This window comes from Halichoerus grypus, chromosome 2, assembly GCF_964656455.1.
Source record: "Halichoerus grypus chromosome 2, mHalGry1.hap1.1, whole genome shotgun sequence".
NCBI classification, from domain to species: domain Eukaryota; kingdom Metazoa; phylum Chordata; class Mammalia; order Carnivora; family Phocidae; genus Halichoerus; species Halichoerus grypus.
This window is the reverse complement of record NC_135713.1, coordinates 66,592,629-66,608,613: the sequence shown is the minus strand read 5'-3', so window position 1 is coordinate 66,608,613 and position 15,985 is coordinate 66,592,629. Positions and strand designations below refer to the sequence as shown.

Sequence of the window (15,985 nt, the reverse complement as noted above, 5' to 3'; positions counted from 1 at the left end):
TTTCCCAATAGTTGCAATAATCAACTTTGCTTGGTTACGTCACATTCTAAGGATGAATTGATTTTGTTGATGTAGAGGATAATAAGGATGTGAGGATTAGTATTTCATCATATGACCATAGGTAACTGTTGGGTTTTTTGATTCCCTCTCTTTTTAAAAACATAATTACTGGGGCAATCTTTGGATAGTACTAGTTCTTTCTTCAGTAAACAGTTTCATCATTTACATAACATGTTAAATATTTAGAATGAATTTACTTATTACATAGTCTGAAAAGTGAAACTATCTTTGAGCAAACCTTTGAGTGTGGCAACATACAGGTGTTATCTATCTATTGTAGTACCTATCTAAAACAAATCGCGTAGATTCTGAACTGTTTTCTGTAAAGTGTTTTGAAGTGCTGAAAATATTCTTGTGTTTGTGGGATTCTCTGAGAAGCAAGAGTTGAAATTTTTATCTCTGAAATTATCTGGCATCCCCTACCACTACCACCTCTTATTTCTGGTTGTTTTTAATCTATTAGAAGTTCAAATTAAACCCCTTTGGGGTGAGAAAAATAGAAAAGTAAATAGTTTAGTAGAACTTTGCATTTTGTTCTTTCTTACCCTCTGACCCCTGCTTTCTGTGGAGCATTACATGAAAATAGTTGGAATAGAACATTGTTTTGGACTTTCTCACTGAGGCAAAGCCATCTCTTTTGTTCTTTTCATTAAAGATACCTATGTAAGGTAATTCTATCACTTTCGAAATTGAACATCTAGACACTGCATTTGTTTAGAATATAGTCAGAAATTACTAAGGGGTACCTGGGTGGTGCATTCAGTTAAGCGTCTGACTCTTGGTTTTGGCTCAGGGTCATGAGATTGAGCAGTGCAGAGTCTGCTTAAGAATCTCTCACCTTCTGTCTCTCCCCCACTGTACTCGTGGGTGCGCATTCTCTTTCTCTCTCTAAAAATAAATCTTTAAAAAGAAAAAGAGGGATGCCTGGGTGGCTCAGTCGGTTAAGCGGCTGCCTTCGGCTCAGGTCACGATCCCAGTGTCCTGGGATCGAGTCCTGTGTTGGGCTCCCTGCTCAGCGGGGAGTCTGCTTCTCCCTCTCTGCCTGCTGCTACCCCTGCTTTGTGCTTTCTCTTCTCTGACAAATAAATAAATAAAAATCTTTTTAAAAAAAAGAAAAAGAAAAAGAAATTACTTAATGTTACCTGTATATGCAGTTCTCTGTGCTTGAAAATCTGATCCCATAGAATGGGAATTTTATTAATGTTCTCTCAAAAAAAATATAATTTACCTAGGACTTTTCATTTTGTGGGATTGGCAAAAGACTATGTGGTAGTTAGGTCTGGGAGTAAGCCTGTACACTTACACTTCATGAACTAATGTGGCAGTGTAAAATCCACTGTGAATGTGGAAACCACCTTTCTCTGTTTGATGCTTTTACATAATGGACAGCCAATCCGCCCACACACAACAGCTGTGGAAATAAAGTTGCACAATGAATTTGACAAAATAATTATAGTATCAAGTAAAAAAAATTTGCTCAGGCATTAGATTCTCTTTTTAACAGATTCTAAATGTGTTAGGAAGTTTCAACCCTCACATAACTTTTAATGAATATTGATCAAGACACAAGAAATGGTAAAATCTAAAATTGTTGTGTTTAGGTTTAATCTTCATCTGTATACGCTGAGATAATGTTTCTGCTCTGGGTTGATGGGATTAAGTAAATTAACATAATTTAACTGTCTTTGGTATATAATAAGTGTTTGGCAAGTGTTTCCTTTCCTCCCAAATCCCCTTGATCCTTAAGAGAAGCCATTCTTGTGAGCTTCCAAAGTTGAGCAGAAATAAGACAGGTTATTATTCATCTTTGTTTCCCTGTAACTAAGAATTAAACAGCAGTCACTGTTCTGAGCACACTTTGCTGTGTCTCTTCAGTGCTTCTAATTTTAGTCTTGTTTTCTTATCTTGCATTCATTATTTAAAGGTTACATTTTTAATCACTCTGAACAAATTGAGAAAGAGATTTTATCATGAACAAGTCACTTAATGTTGCCACTGGACAGTCTTCATTTACATTTGAGCTGCTTAGAGTGTATTCCATGAATCACCACTGTAGGCATCTTCTGGGTCTGTATATGCTATTGAGCTGTTTATTGTATCTTTAGTTTCAGCAGTGGTTTTGCTGAAATTATAGTGATTAAGAGTTCAGACTGCTTGGGTGACAATGCTTGGCTCAGTTGCTTTTTACCTTGAGCAAGTTTTTAAATCTTCTGGACCTCATTTTTCTGATCTGTGTAGTAAGGACAGATCTGCCTCAGAGGGTTGCGAGGATTAAATTAAGTAGACTCAAGTACTCAGGGTACTTCCTAGCATGGAGCACTAAAAAGTGTTAACTGCTATTATTTTATTTTCTTGGAATAATTTATTTAATGTGGATTTTTTTTTTTTTTTTAAGAGAGATTTGAGAGAAGGAGAGCAGAGGGAGGGGCAGAGGGAGAGGGAGAGAGAGAGAGAGAGAGAATCAGCATGGAGCCTGTCACGGAACTCCATCTCACGACCCTGAGATCATGACCTGAGCCAAATCAAGAGTCAGATGCTTAACCACCCAGGTGCCCCTTAATGTGGATTTTAAACTTCAGTCATTTTCCCGTGCTTTCCTATGGATAATGTATTGGCTTCAGCGAATAACCTAGTTTGCTGTGATTAAAACCAGTATGCCTAGTTTGCTGTGATTAAAACCAGTATGCCTCTCTTAAAATATACAAAGTATCCTCACTCAGGCAGTGTCAGAAGCCTCCTCTGCAAGATGCCAATGGTTAGACCTTTCTTTTGCTCTTTAAATCCACCTTGTTTCACTTCCTGCCGCCACCATTCTAGTTCAGATCTTTATTGCTGGGTTAGATGACTACTACCATAATCTCACTATACCTTCTGTTCACATATATTTTACATTCTGATGGCAGATTTCCTTATGAAAGTGAAGATTACACTACTATCTGCTCAGAAGTCTTTAGTGACTTTTCTACTGATTGAAAGATAAAAACAAACTCAAATGTTTGGTATTCAAGGTGCTGTATGCAACCTTATGCTTATGCACCTGTTTATGTACCAAACCACTTCTCACTTGTACCCAGTCGCTTGTCCCCTCACTTTACCCTCCACATTTCCCTTAGCCAGGAAGTACTTTCTCTACCAACAACATCCATTGAGATCCTGTTCTTTTGTAAGGCTTATCTCAATCACTTTGTTCTCTGAGAATTCTCTTTTGTGTCTCCTACCTGGGTGTGATCCCTCCCCCTTCCTCCCCAACTTTTCAACTCCTCCAGCATTTTAAAGTTGTGAGACTGTTTCCAGAAGCTTTTTGTGGTATGCTCTACAGACTGAATTTTCATGTTTCACATATAGCATGGTTACCTATTTGAAAAATAGGTAGAAGTGCTCAAAATTTTTTTCCATTATTTTCTTACTCTTATTTACAGTCATTTTATTTTATTACTTTTGTTGCCTAAGCCTTATTTAAAATTTCACTGGAATAACAAAAATACAGGAGAGTACTGGTAATCAAATTTATTTTAACTGTATTACATCTTCAGAATTTGTCCCCAAGTCAGTCTACCAAAATGGCATTCCAGAAAAATAGAGCATTTCCTCTAGTATTTTCCCTACTGTTGAAACTCTTTCTTCAGTTAATTGGAGTATTTAGTGTTCTCAGTCTTTCTCATTAAGAGAGCTTATTTTTATACATTAACTTACTTGACAAAGCTCTTTGTTAGTGATGGCTTTCTCGTGTTGATTTGTGAAAATCAAAAATGAGTATTTTCTTCATCTCTCATCCCTTGTTCTTTTAGCAAAAATATATTTTGTGAGTTATATCCTTTTTTGGTCAAGTTTAAATACTTTAACATTATAATTCATTTTATAGCCTTATAGACAGCTTTTTGTTGGACTCTGCTCCTCTCAATGTTACTATGTCCCCTACTGGAGACTTTCTAGCCACTTCCCACGTGGACCACCTTGGAATTTATCTTTGGTAAGTTATTGCATACATTTCTGTTCTGGGTAAGGAGGAGGACGATGATATTGTCAGAAAATTATAGTTGCTAACATTGCCATTTAGTTGCTTTGTTTTTGTTTTGTTTTTTTTTTAAATTTATAAAATAGCAATTTCCCATAGTTAGTTAATTCACCATAAGTTTATGACTGATTCAGCATCTGCTTAATAATTTAGATATCTTTGCTCAAGTGTGAAATTCTAAACCACATGACTGATTTTTATTTATCATATTTGGCTTTTTTTTTTAAATTTATTTATTTTAGAGAGAATGCAAGCGGGGGGAGGAGTAGTGAGAGAAAATTCTCATGCCGACTGCCTGATGAGCACAGATCTGGATGCAGAGCTTAATCCCAGGAACCCCAAGATCATGACTTGAGTCAAAATCAAAAGCTGGCCACTTAACCAACTGAGCTACCCAGGCGCCCCTATCATATTTGGCTTTTATTTGCAGAAAGGTTAACTGAATTGTGAAATGTTAGGGAAGAGGAGTCCCCAGCTAGGCCCTGGCCTTCCTGCCACAGCTCCAGGACCACTTTATGCTTTTGGCCAACTTTTCAACTCAGCCTAGTCTATCTACAAAATAAGCTATAAGTATGGGCAAAATGCTTTCTAAGATTCATTCTAGTTACATAACTCTTCATAACCACGTAAAGATATTAATGGTGGTGGTGATGAACATGTAAGAGTTCGAAATAAATGGTCCATCATCTTGGTCTAGAAAGATTTTACCTATTTTCCGAGTTCACATGTGTAATTCCTTTAACTCTTATTATTAAGGAGAAAAAAATTGATTCCTTTAAAATTTTATAATTAGATTTTTAGGATAGGAAAATAAATTAAATATATAATAGAAATAGACTCTGGCCACCTTAATATGCAAAATGGAGTATCTCATGGAATTTAAGAAGCTTGAACAATCCAGACGAGAGAAGAATAGTAGAGTACCTGTGGGACCTCAGAAGGAGTATTTTATAGTGCCACTATTACTATAACTCAGAACCAGATATTCCCAATTATTATTTTACATTCCAGATTTATAATATATGTGAAAGAGAATCTGATTAACCCACTTTGGGAGAGGTATCTACATCTTGATGAGTCATCCAAGGCCATGGTACAGGGTCAAGTAGCAGAAACATAACTACTTTAGAGGACCCTTCTAGAGAAGGGAAAGTCCATAACTTCAGCAACCCAAAGGATCTAATCAGCATATTCTCTCTCTGACTTAACTCTCTGAGTCCATCTTCCCTTCAGTTATGATTTCCTTAAATGGAGGTTGCCATTTGTCAAAATGATATAAATATATGGAGGTTATGTTATCTTATAAAAGTATTCACTACTGATCTCTCAAATAAATACTTTTTTGTATTACATTAAAAATAAAGACTCCAGGGCACCTGGGTGGCTCAGTTGGTTAAGCAACTGCCTTCAGCTCAGGTCATGATCCTGGAGTCCCGGGATCGAGTCCCGCATCGGGCTCCCTGCTCGGCGGGGAGTCTGCTTCTCCCTCTGACCCTCCTCCCTCTCGTGCTCTCTGTCTCTCATTCTCTCTCTCTCAAATAAATAAATGGAATCTTTGGGAAAAAATAAATAAATAAATAAAGACTCCATTTATAATGTTTATGCACAACTTCCTTGTGATGACACCTATGACGTGAATCAAGGCATTTTCAAGTTAATACTGTCTTTGAGATTTTTTTTAACTTTTATAAGTGACTGGAATCTGAAGCCGAGTGCAAGATAGTAGTGATTATTACCAGTAATTGAAGTTTCTCTGAAAAAAATCTGTTTTTATAAGTTTTAAAATATTGTTTGTATGTTTACTTCTCAGGTCCAATATTTCCCTGTATTCAGTTGTTTCACTACGGCCACTTCCCACAGATTATATTCCTTCAGTAGTGACGCTTCCTGGTACTTGTCAAACCCAAGGTAAGCATAAAATAGTAGTTTTGAAGTGTAATATCATAAACCTAACATGAGGGATATTACTACTGAAAGCAAAGTTTAATGCATTCAATCAAAGTATTTTTCTAACTGATAGGAAATATTTTGAACGACTTCATGAATTAATGCAAAAATATAATTGATATTGTATTGATAAGGAATTAAATAGTATACCAGTGGAGAAATGTTTTGGGTCTGGTGATGGGAGTTGTAGACAATATGAGAAGATGAGGAAATAAAGTCAATAGAATTTATAATACTCAGTGGACATGTTATAAAATACTAATGGATTTGGAATAAAGTAAGTTCCTTTTTATATGATAAAAATATCATTCTGCATTAATTTGTTTTACCTGAAAATTTTTTGTTTTAAGATGTGGAATTATCGGAAGAAACCATAGAACCAAGTGATGAAATGATAGAGTATGATTCCCCAGAACAGTTGAATGAGCAATTGGTGACTCTATCACTCCTCCCTGAATCACGGTGGAAAAACCTTCTTAATCTTGATGTTATTAAGGTAATGCTGTAGTCACTTAATATTGGTCCCTAAAGACACATTCCAGAAGAATTTTCTTTAGTAGAGGTAGCTTCCTCTACTTGGAGGGTTTCAGAAGGAACAGTTGATGCCAAGGGAGTAGAAAATACCAATTAGTTGAAGGCTGTTTGATCCAGTGTGATTATCACAATATTCTTTATAGAAATTGACTTTGAGAGCACTGAGCAGTACGCCTGCAACTACAGAACCATTAAAAATTGGATGTTTTAAATCTAACCTAATAAACTTTTTTTAACTTACAAAATGAGGGAAAAAAATTGCTGCCATGATGTGTGATATTTCTATTGCTAGGTATTTGGGGACCAGAAGACTTTTCTCTGGTCTTTTAATTAAGCTTCAGCTACCCTTTACCATTCCATACCTTACTCTTGTCAACTCCAAGAAGATTTTTATCGCTTGCTGTGCTGAGTCCAGGCACATAAATTAATATGAACTAAGTACTAGGTAATGTCCCAAGGACAACAGCAGCGAAAAAAAAAACTAGCTCCTTTGTCCTTGAGGAATTTACAATTTTACATGAAAAATGGATACTTATGGCATAAATTAGTGTTTTTCAAAGCATATTTTATGACCCCCATTTGTGAGTAGCAAAAGTAATTGAAAGGAATAGAGTAGAAAACTTCAAAGATTATCCTCTGATGATAAGGGTAAGTGTTGTTTTATGAAACTTGATTGGTTAGATATATGTATATTCACATTCACTAAAGGTTATTTGCGTACTAAGTCACATTCTAGGCCAGGCATAAAATGTGTAAGAATTGACATAGATAACTATGACAAGATGTGGTGTTTTTGTAACTGATTACTTAGCACCAGAAAAGATACGTGTGTCTTGGGTAAGGAAAGAGTTTTCACGTGTTAATTTTCTTCTCAGAAGTTAAATATGCTTCTTTTTACTTGCTCACTTTTTGAGAGATTAGACGTTAGCTTTAATGTATGTTGTGTAGGAACACAGTTGTGAAATCTCTCTATCACGTTGTCCAGTGTGTCAGCTATAAAGGCAATACTTTATGGGATAGCTTTAAAAGCAATGCATTAAAAAGGCCAAGTAGATCAGTGTGAAGGGAGCAGTCAGAATAATGCCCAATTAATTGAGCTAAGGTTTTGGACTGCTCTGTTCCTTGCTTAGATACAGTTTTCTTCTGCATGAAAACTTACTTAGAAACCTGAGTGAATGATCTTTATGGAAGAAATATGCTAACATCTCCAATATTTTTATTTCTTACTGAGAGAAGTTAGAATTTCTATATTTGTCCTGTGGGTAACTTTTCTCCTTTTGGTTTTCCTTGTGAGATTAGACCATTTCCAGAGCCCTGTGGAGCACCTGCAAAAAGCCTTTTGTCCTTATCTACAACCCAGTGACTCTCTCCCTTCTAACTCAAGAACAGTGAGTCAGAAGGGTAACTGTGCCTCTTACTGCAGTCCGCCCTTCCCCACGAAGGGCTGTGCCTACGCTGCAGCTGGCAGTGCCTTGTCCTGCTTTCATGGACTTTCTTTTTGCTGTGCCTCCACAAGGCCACAAGTATCCTTGGTTTTCTTTCAAAAAACGAATCTCTCTTGTAGGATAGCTCCTAAAGAATGGAAGAGGAATAGTGTAAGGTAAAATTGTGAGACTCCTTTATTAGGCAGTTTACCATAGAAAGGCTCTTTCATCAGATGCTCCTGAGGTAGTGACGTGTAGCTTGTGGTCACCAAAACTAAATTCTGTCAGTAGGAATTCCAATGGAGGTTTTCCTGATAGAATTTTACTAACCCTTGAAATATTTTATAAATGAGCAATAGTGTTCTCTTGCTTTTTAAAGACAAAAAGTACTAAGGAAAAATCAATAGAAATTCCAACGAAATAGAAGAATCAGGGCTATTCTTCACAAGAAAATTTCACCAAATTATTTCTAATGGCAAAGTCTACCTCTGGCTCCAAATTTTTTTTGGAGGAAAAAAAAAAATGTAAGAAACTGTTGAGCATTTATATAAGTTTTGTTTTCTAGCCCATTTTGCGAAAAAGGTTGTAAAGTTCAAAATTACTTGTTACTTCTTTACCTAAATATTATGTAAATCATGTTTGAGGAAAATGACAGCTCTTAGAGCTTCTCCTGAACCCTTGTCATTTTTATTCTACCTTATTAGCAAGGGTACTGGAGGTCTGCCTTGAGAAGCCCAGTTTAAAGATAACTGTAATATTCGTCAGTTGGCATTTTATTTTGGCATTCAAATTTGAGAGTTTTGTTCCTTTTTACTTTTTGCACTTTGTTTTAAAATTGATTTGGAATTAAATATTAGAAGCTATTGGCAAGGTAATTACTTATTAGTCTTTTTCCCTTTCTCATTTTCTCTTAATCAGAAAAAGAATAAACCAAAGGAACCACCCAAAGTACCCAAATCAGCACCATTTTTTATTCCAACGGTTCCTGGCCTTGTACCCAGATATGCTGCACCTGAGCAAAATAATGATCCCCATCAGGTAAAAATCAAATTGGAGCATTCTAAGTATATAGGGTGTGTTTTGTGTTCTGCATTTGTAGTTCTTTGTCAAGACCTAGTTTTACAGATACAGAGTAAATTAATGACAGCTCTTAATTATAAGCTATAATTTTTTTGTTACACTTGTATTCTTAGAATAATGTATATTTGTTTTTGTTTAAGTCTAAAGTGGTAAATCTTGGAATTTTGGCTCAAAAATCAGATTTCTGCTTGAAACTTGAAGAAGGACTGGTAAATAATAAGTGTAAGTTAAATTATAAAATCTTTTACCAAGTATCATCAATATATTGTACTTTATATGAAGAGAAATTGAATGAAATATTAGCAGATTTTTCAGTAGCTGAAAGAAGATAGAAAACTTTTAGGATTAAATTTTGATTTTAATGTGAAATAATTTTAGCTTTTGTATTATGTTAAACGAGAGACACTGAACTTGGATGAGTATTAATATTATAATAACCTTTTGAGAACATTTCACATTTTCTATATGGAAAATTAGTGTGTGTCCCGCCCCGCCCCCCCATCCCTTTCTTTTGTTTTTATTTACATATACAGTTTATAATAGAGCAGAGACTTTTGTCTTTGGTGATTTTTAGGTATTCCCAAGTTACCCATTAAGGCAATTTTAAAATGTATTTATTGTTAATAGATTTAAATTTTGAAAGCTACAGTCTACAGCTAATAATGATAAACAATAAGAGCTAAAAGCAATTAATAAAATCACAGTCACTCTCCTGTTCGATTTATCCTCTTGTTTTTTGGATCCAAATGCTTTTGTTTTCATACTGCCATCACTTGAGTCCACCTTGGCAAAAGTCAGATAATGGTACTGACGGGCCATTGTAGATGACTAAAGAATAGCAAGATCATAAAGGAGTAACTTGTTATATTTCTGGAGGGACAAAGAAGAAAAGCACTCTTATTTAGTATAGACTAAAGGACAAAGAAGAAAATTTATTAGAGTTTAGTCATTGGTCTTATTTCTTTTCTAAAAGCTAAAAGCATAGTCATTACCACCGTAATATCAAATACTTGTTATAGAATAGCTGTAAGTGTATAGAATATGTATTCGTAGGATGCATATAAAACAAAAATGCTTATTTCTAGAGAAAAGGAGTAAATTTGGAATGGGTAAGAATAAGGTGGAATCTTTCCCCTTCTTACATATTTCTGTATTGTTAGTGTTTCTTAATAATCATATGGTAGTTTAAAAATTTTTATAATAAAAAGGAAAGGAAAATAAATTCCTCCACCTCATCCTGTTCTCAATGCAACTACTCTTAATAATTTGTTATGTACCTTACAGCCTTCTTATATTTGGATTTGTTCTGATTGATGTAAGACCATCTTGAAGTGTCTGTCACTAGGCATTAGATTTTAACAGCTTGAGCAGCAGGAAAAAAAAAACTTAAATGCAAAAATTTTAGTGCTCTTAGTACTTTTTATTGTATTGCTGTCATAATTTGTACTGATTGTTACTTAATTTGGGGTTCATTTCACTACTTAACAGGAAAAAATAAAGCCACAGGAAGAATTTCCTGTGTAATTTAAATGTATGTTGCTTGGGTATGAAATGAAACTATAGTTTCCTAAGTGAAGTGATTGTAGGTAATGACTGGATTCTTCTTAAAACTTAATGCAGATGAAGCTGCTCTTAACCTTCTGAAAGAATTAGGCCCATCGGGAATTGAAACAGAGCTGCAAAGCCTGTCTCCTGATTGTGGTGGATCTGTAGAAGTTATGCAGAGCTTCTTAAAAATGATCGAGATGATGTTGGACAGGAAGCGTGATTTTGAGTTAGCCCAGGCATATCTTGCATTGTTTCTAAAGGTAAGTCTAATGTAAGATGATACTTCTCAGCTTGCCTTCCCCTAGGGTAGTGCTGTCTGATAGAATTTTTGCAAAGATGGCAGTGTTCTATCTGCACTGTCTAATGTGGTAGCCACTTGACAACATTTGGCTACTGAGCACTGAGAAATGTGGCTAATGTGATTGAGAAACTGGATTTCTTATTTTACAGAAATTTAATTAATTTAAATTTAAATAGCCTTCTTTACCTAGTGATTATTGTATTGGACAGCTGAACACTACAGCTTTGTAGTCTTTTCCTTTACTCAGCACAATTTTGACTCATCCCCCTGACTTTTTCTGCATCATCCATTTGATTCAGTATACTAAACTATTAACTTTTTTAAGTCATTATATTTTGGCAGTGATCATGAAGAGAAAATTAGGTTTCATGTTTATTTTTTGCTTTTGTTTTTTTCTGCTGCTGGAATCAAAATACTTCTATTCTGGCTGAAGGGGTTTCAAGTGATTTAGCAAGAACAGTTGTTTTTATGACTAACATAATGGAGAATTCATGTTTATTTCAGTATTATATTATATTGAAGGAAGTAGATGATGCTGACTTATAGTGTTAACAGATAGGATATTTCCTCTAGCCCATTAATATATACAATGAGTTTTTACTTGATCTAATTATTTAAAATTATTTTATAAGTAGATATTTAGATGGTAGCATGTAGGATGAAAAAAATAGAAATGCTACAAATTTTTTCTGTATCCTTTCCCAAATTTACCAACTATAGTTCCTGAATATAAATTTACTTTAATCCTTAGGAGTTAAAGCAGAGAGCCATCAGTCATTCATTACCAGTGGGTTCCAGTGAAAGGAGAAACCTAAAGCACAGAAATATGGAGTTAGTGTTAGAACTAGGACCTTGTTTCGAGATTTGTATCAGGGATATCCTTAGGTGGAGGAGAGTGATGACAACTTCAGTTCTACTAAGGGAGAGACAGACAGTACCATAAAGGAACTCATAAGAAAGTTTGATAGAGAAGAGGGAAATGGGAACTGGTAATAAACCAGCATCTAAGGAAAAAATATTCAGAATAGTATCTTATGATGTCCCTTGGTAAGAAGGTTGAATCTAGAATAAACAAAATTTTAATTTTCTTAAATATTATAATTTTTTCTTTTCAGTTACACCTTAAAATGCTTCCTTCAGAGCCAGTACTTCTAGAAGAAATGACAAAGTTGTCATCACAGGTGGAAGAAAACTGGATCCATTTACAGTCACTCTTCAATCAAAGCATATGTATTTTAAATTATATAAAAAGTGCTTTGTTATAAAAATAAATTTAAGTGACTAAAGACTTTTATATTAAATGGGTTCAGTTTAACTCATACCTTGTTTTCCAAGTTTCACTGTGAAAAGAAAATAAATGCCAGCGCTACTAATTAGTAGTCATACTTCACTTTAAATGCTAAATATTTTCTTGAAATAAAATTATACCTGCTTTTTGTTTTAAAGATTTATAGAATCTACTCAAATGACTTATTTTCTGAGTCTCTTCACATCAGTTACTTGTATATGATTGAACTGTTGTCATCAGCTCCTATTTTTTGAATACCTGTAAACGTAAGAGATGTTAGGTGTTTCATGTAAAATATTGCTGAATTGAAGACAAAACTGATGTGTGATAGAATTATAAAAGTGCCTTCATGATATGAAGTAAAAAGGTATGTTTCCTTCCTTGGTGGCCTCTGATGAAAACATGGATCATTGACTCTTAGAGCTTAGATCATTGACTCAGACATTAGTGCAGCCCTCTTGTAATGCAGAAGAGTAAGTTGCTAAGGTCATTTTGGGATTTCAGTGACAGATGAGGTTTATAACACCACCCTAGTGTTCTCTCCGTTGGAGCCTTTCTAAAGGAACTTGTTCTTTTATAAGGAAGGTGAGAGGCACTTTCACAAGCCAAATTGCTATAGAAGACAGTTGAGTAGGTACCTAGGATAGGGGAGGGAAATTCCAAATTCCATTGAAGATATCCTTCAAAGTGTTTCTTCCTTACTGCTGACCTTTTTATTTGGAAGAAACTACTGCCTATAAACTTTTCTCTCCTAACCACTGTGAAACCAGATAGCTCTGGCAGTTTCTCTTATTGTTTTCATGATTTGGGACTTCAGCAATACATGAATTAAAAGTAAGCAATTCCGCTACCTGGAAAAGTGCTGGGAGGTCATCATGGAAGCCACTTTGCCTCCTGTTTGTGTCCTCTTTCCTTGCTACTAAAAAAAGTCTTCCAAGGGTGTAGCTACGGTCACAAATGAGTGAATGAACTTCCAGTCTTTGTATCCGTTAACTGAAGACCCCTCAATATGAGAGGTTGATAGAGGACTTTATGGTGGGATTACTGCTATCTCAAATGCAAATACCTTCCTAAGTAGGAGCAGAAAAAAGGGGATAATTGTCACTTACGTGATAGGTCTTTAGGATACAATGTGATATGACTGCTTTGGTGTTCTCTTTACTCTGTAGAGGTGTGAAAAACTGTATTGGTACAGGCAATTTATTTAATAATTGGAAGCCATATTGATAATGGGTGTGGTAATATTTGTAGGGTTTAATCTACGTTAAAAAAAATTCTAAGAGCACAGTCCTCTAAAAACAATTTTTAGTTTATACATTCAAAAGTAGTGTTATTCATAAAATGTAGCTGGTTGTGTATGAATGCCAATATCATTCTCATTAGAATTAAGGTTTTACAGAATAATCTCCAGAAAGAACAGTCCTCAGATAACTTTAAATAAGCATTTTTGTTTAGTGGTGTAAGGTAGAATTAGTAAACTACTAAAGAAATAGCCAATCTGGTTTTGTCTTCTTTTAGAAATGTGTATAAACTTAACTATTGACTGAAATGCTAATGACTTTAAGTCTAACTTTAAAAATTGTATTCCCCTCTGCCCCAAATACTACATTCTAAAGATATGGCAAAATTTCAGTATCTAATCATGTACCATGTGAATGTTAATAAATAACTAAACAAAATAATAAGAGCTCTAAACTGATGCTGTATTGTTTTTATAAATCTTGAATTTTCCTCTCTCAAATGAGAATATAGGAGTTGAAGGTACTGTTTCTATTGGAGATACCTGTATAGTATTCGCATCATTTTGGCAGGTAATCTTCCAGAGCCTCTCCTGTATGTTTACATCACAGAAGGAAGAAAAAAAGAAATACAAAGAATAATTTTGTGTGTATATTTTTCTTAAAATGTATCATTTTCTGCATACTGCTTTTTCTTTACATTTGAAATTACAAATTTAGTATATGACTACATTTTACTTGTAAAAACATCAGAGATAAACCTATTTTTGGCAATCACCTTCAATCCTAATACCCTCCCTATAAGTACCAATTGTTAACTTTCTACCTAGACCTTTGTCCATGAATATATATACATATTATATATAAGCAGAGGAAATAAAATGTATAGTTCTAATTTTTACATAAATATATGCATATCATTCCTCAGCTTTTCTACTTGGCTTATTTCAGTATAATTACACCTAATCTCTTTACTTTTGTAAAAAACAAAACAAAAAAATCATTCCATAATCTAAACATTTACCCTAAAATGGACTCTTAAGGGAGTTTCCTTTTTTCCCCCAATTACAAACAATGCTGAAAGAACATCATCCTGTATGACTCTTTTTATGTGCATATAAGGATTTCTCTGTTGTATATACTTAGGTTTTGAATTGTTGGACCAGAGTTAGGCAGTTTTAAAAAGATAGTTCAGTTGGCTTCCAAAATGGCTATTATCAACTTACAGTTTCTCAGTGATGAATGAGTACCCATTCCCCATAACATTAAGGACATTTGATACTAGATTTTTTAATGAATGAAAAAATGTTATTTTGTTTTAATTAAAAACTGGCACTAGTAACAATGGGCATCTTTTCATATGTTTATTTTAGACCATTTTTATATTTGTGTGAATTGCCTTTTCCCAATGGTTCATTTTTCTGTTGAATGATTTGTCTATTTCATTTTTGTTAGGAGTTTTTCATATAGATACTAGTCTTCTATGTCTGTTACCAATGTTTACTCAGTCACTTGTATTTAATTTGACATACGGTGTCTTTTTTTTAATATTTTATATTTCTGTATTCAAGTTGGTAAATTTTTGTGACTCATTTCAAAATATGAAGTATATTCCTTATTCTAAGACATTTATCATGTATGCATCCAGCCAGATCTTCATTGAGAATTGATTTTTGTGAAGAGTAAGGTATAGAGCTACTTTTATTGAAAAGTTCAAAAACCATTTATTGAAGTCCACTCTTTTCTCACTGATTTGAAATGCTGTTTTATTACGTGCTAAATTCTTTAATTGAGGTATTTGATATCCCAAATAAACAATATATTGCTTTGATTCTAGTTTTCTGGTGTGTTGTCAGATTTGGTGGAAGTAACGCCTTCCTAATGTTTTCCCCCAAAATTTCTTGACTATTGGTGAACATATCTTGAAGTTATGTTTTTGGTTGTGCTAAATTCATAGGATTTGGAGAGATTTACAATGGTATTTCTCTTCAAGAACAATATATGTCTTCATTAAACCAGAGCTTTTGTGGGCTTGGTTTCATAAGATTTCTTTATATCATCATACATTTTTTGACATTTATTTCTGGGCATTTAATTTTTGTTGATATAGTGAAATATACCTTTTTTCTAATGTATTTTATAATTGGTCATTGCTGTCATGGTAAAAGCAATTTGGTTTTTATATGCTAATGTGTTATGCTGTAGAACACTTAAAAGTTTGTTAACATATTCTTACTTAAAAAATCCAAAAGAAGCCCATCTTTGGCAGTTGGTGAGACTTTATTTCCTATACAATGTTCATGTTTTATTTAATTGTTTAGGATTGCTTTAGCTATGGTCTGGCACAGAATGTTGAATACTAGCAATGTGTAACAAGTATTTGCTTTGCTACAGACTTCAGTGAAAATGCTTTTAATGTTCCACCTTTAAGGATAACATATGCTCTGAATTTCTGGTAGATATCCTTTGTTAAATTCTATCTTACTAATTTTCTACTTAAAAAAATTAAACTAGAGGGGCACCTGGGTGGCTCAGTCAGTTAAGCGTTTG

At 34.2% G+C, this 15,985-nt stretch overlaps 1 protein-coding gene across 1 annotated transcript in view; it reads left to right on the top strand.

Annotated features, from left to right (window-relative positions):
* Window positions 1-15,266, top strand: part of WDR36 (WD repeat domain 36) — a 38,741-nt gene extending 23,475 nt beyond the window's left edge. The window contains exons 17-23 of the mRNA XM_036065765.2: window positions 3,923-4,030; window positions 5,886-5,983; window positions 6,373-6,518; window positions 8,899-9,018; window positions 9,201-9,282; window positions 10,681-10,868; window positions 12,025-15,266. Of these exons, the coding sequence (XP_035921658.2) occupies window positions 3,923-4,030; window positions 5,886-5,983; window positions 6,373-6,518; window positions 8,899-9,018; window positions 9,201-9,282; window positions 10,681-10,868; window positions 12,025-12,174 (892 nt within the window). The 3' untranslated portion in view covers window positions 12,175-15,266. The remainder of the gene's footprint in view (window positions 1-3,922; window positions 4,031-5,885; window positions 5,984-6,372; window positions 6,519-8,898; window positions 9,019-9,200; window positions 9,283-10,680; window positions 10,869-12,024) is intronic.
* The last annotated feature ends 719 nt before the right edge of the window (window positions 15,267-15,985 follow it).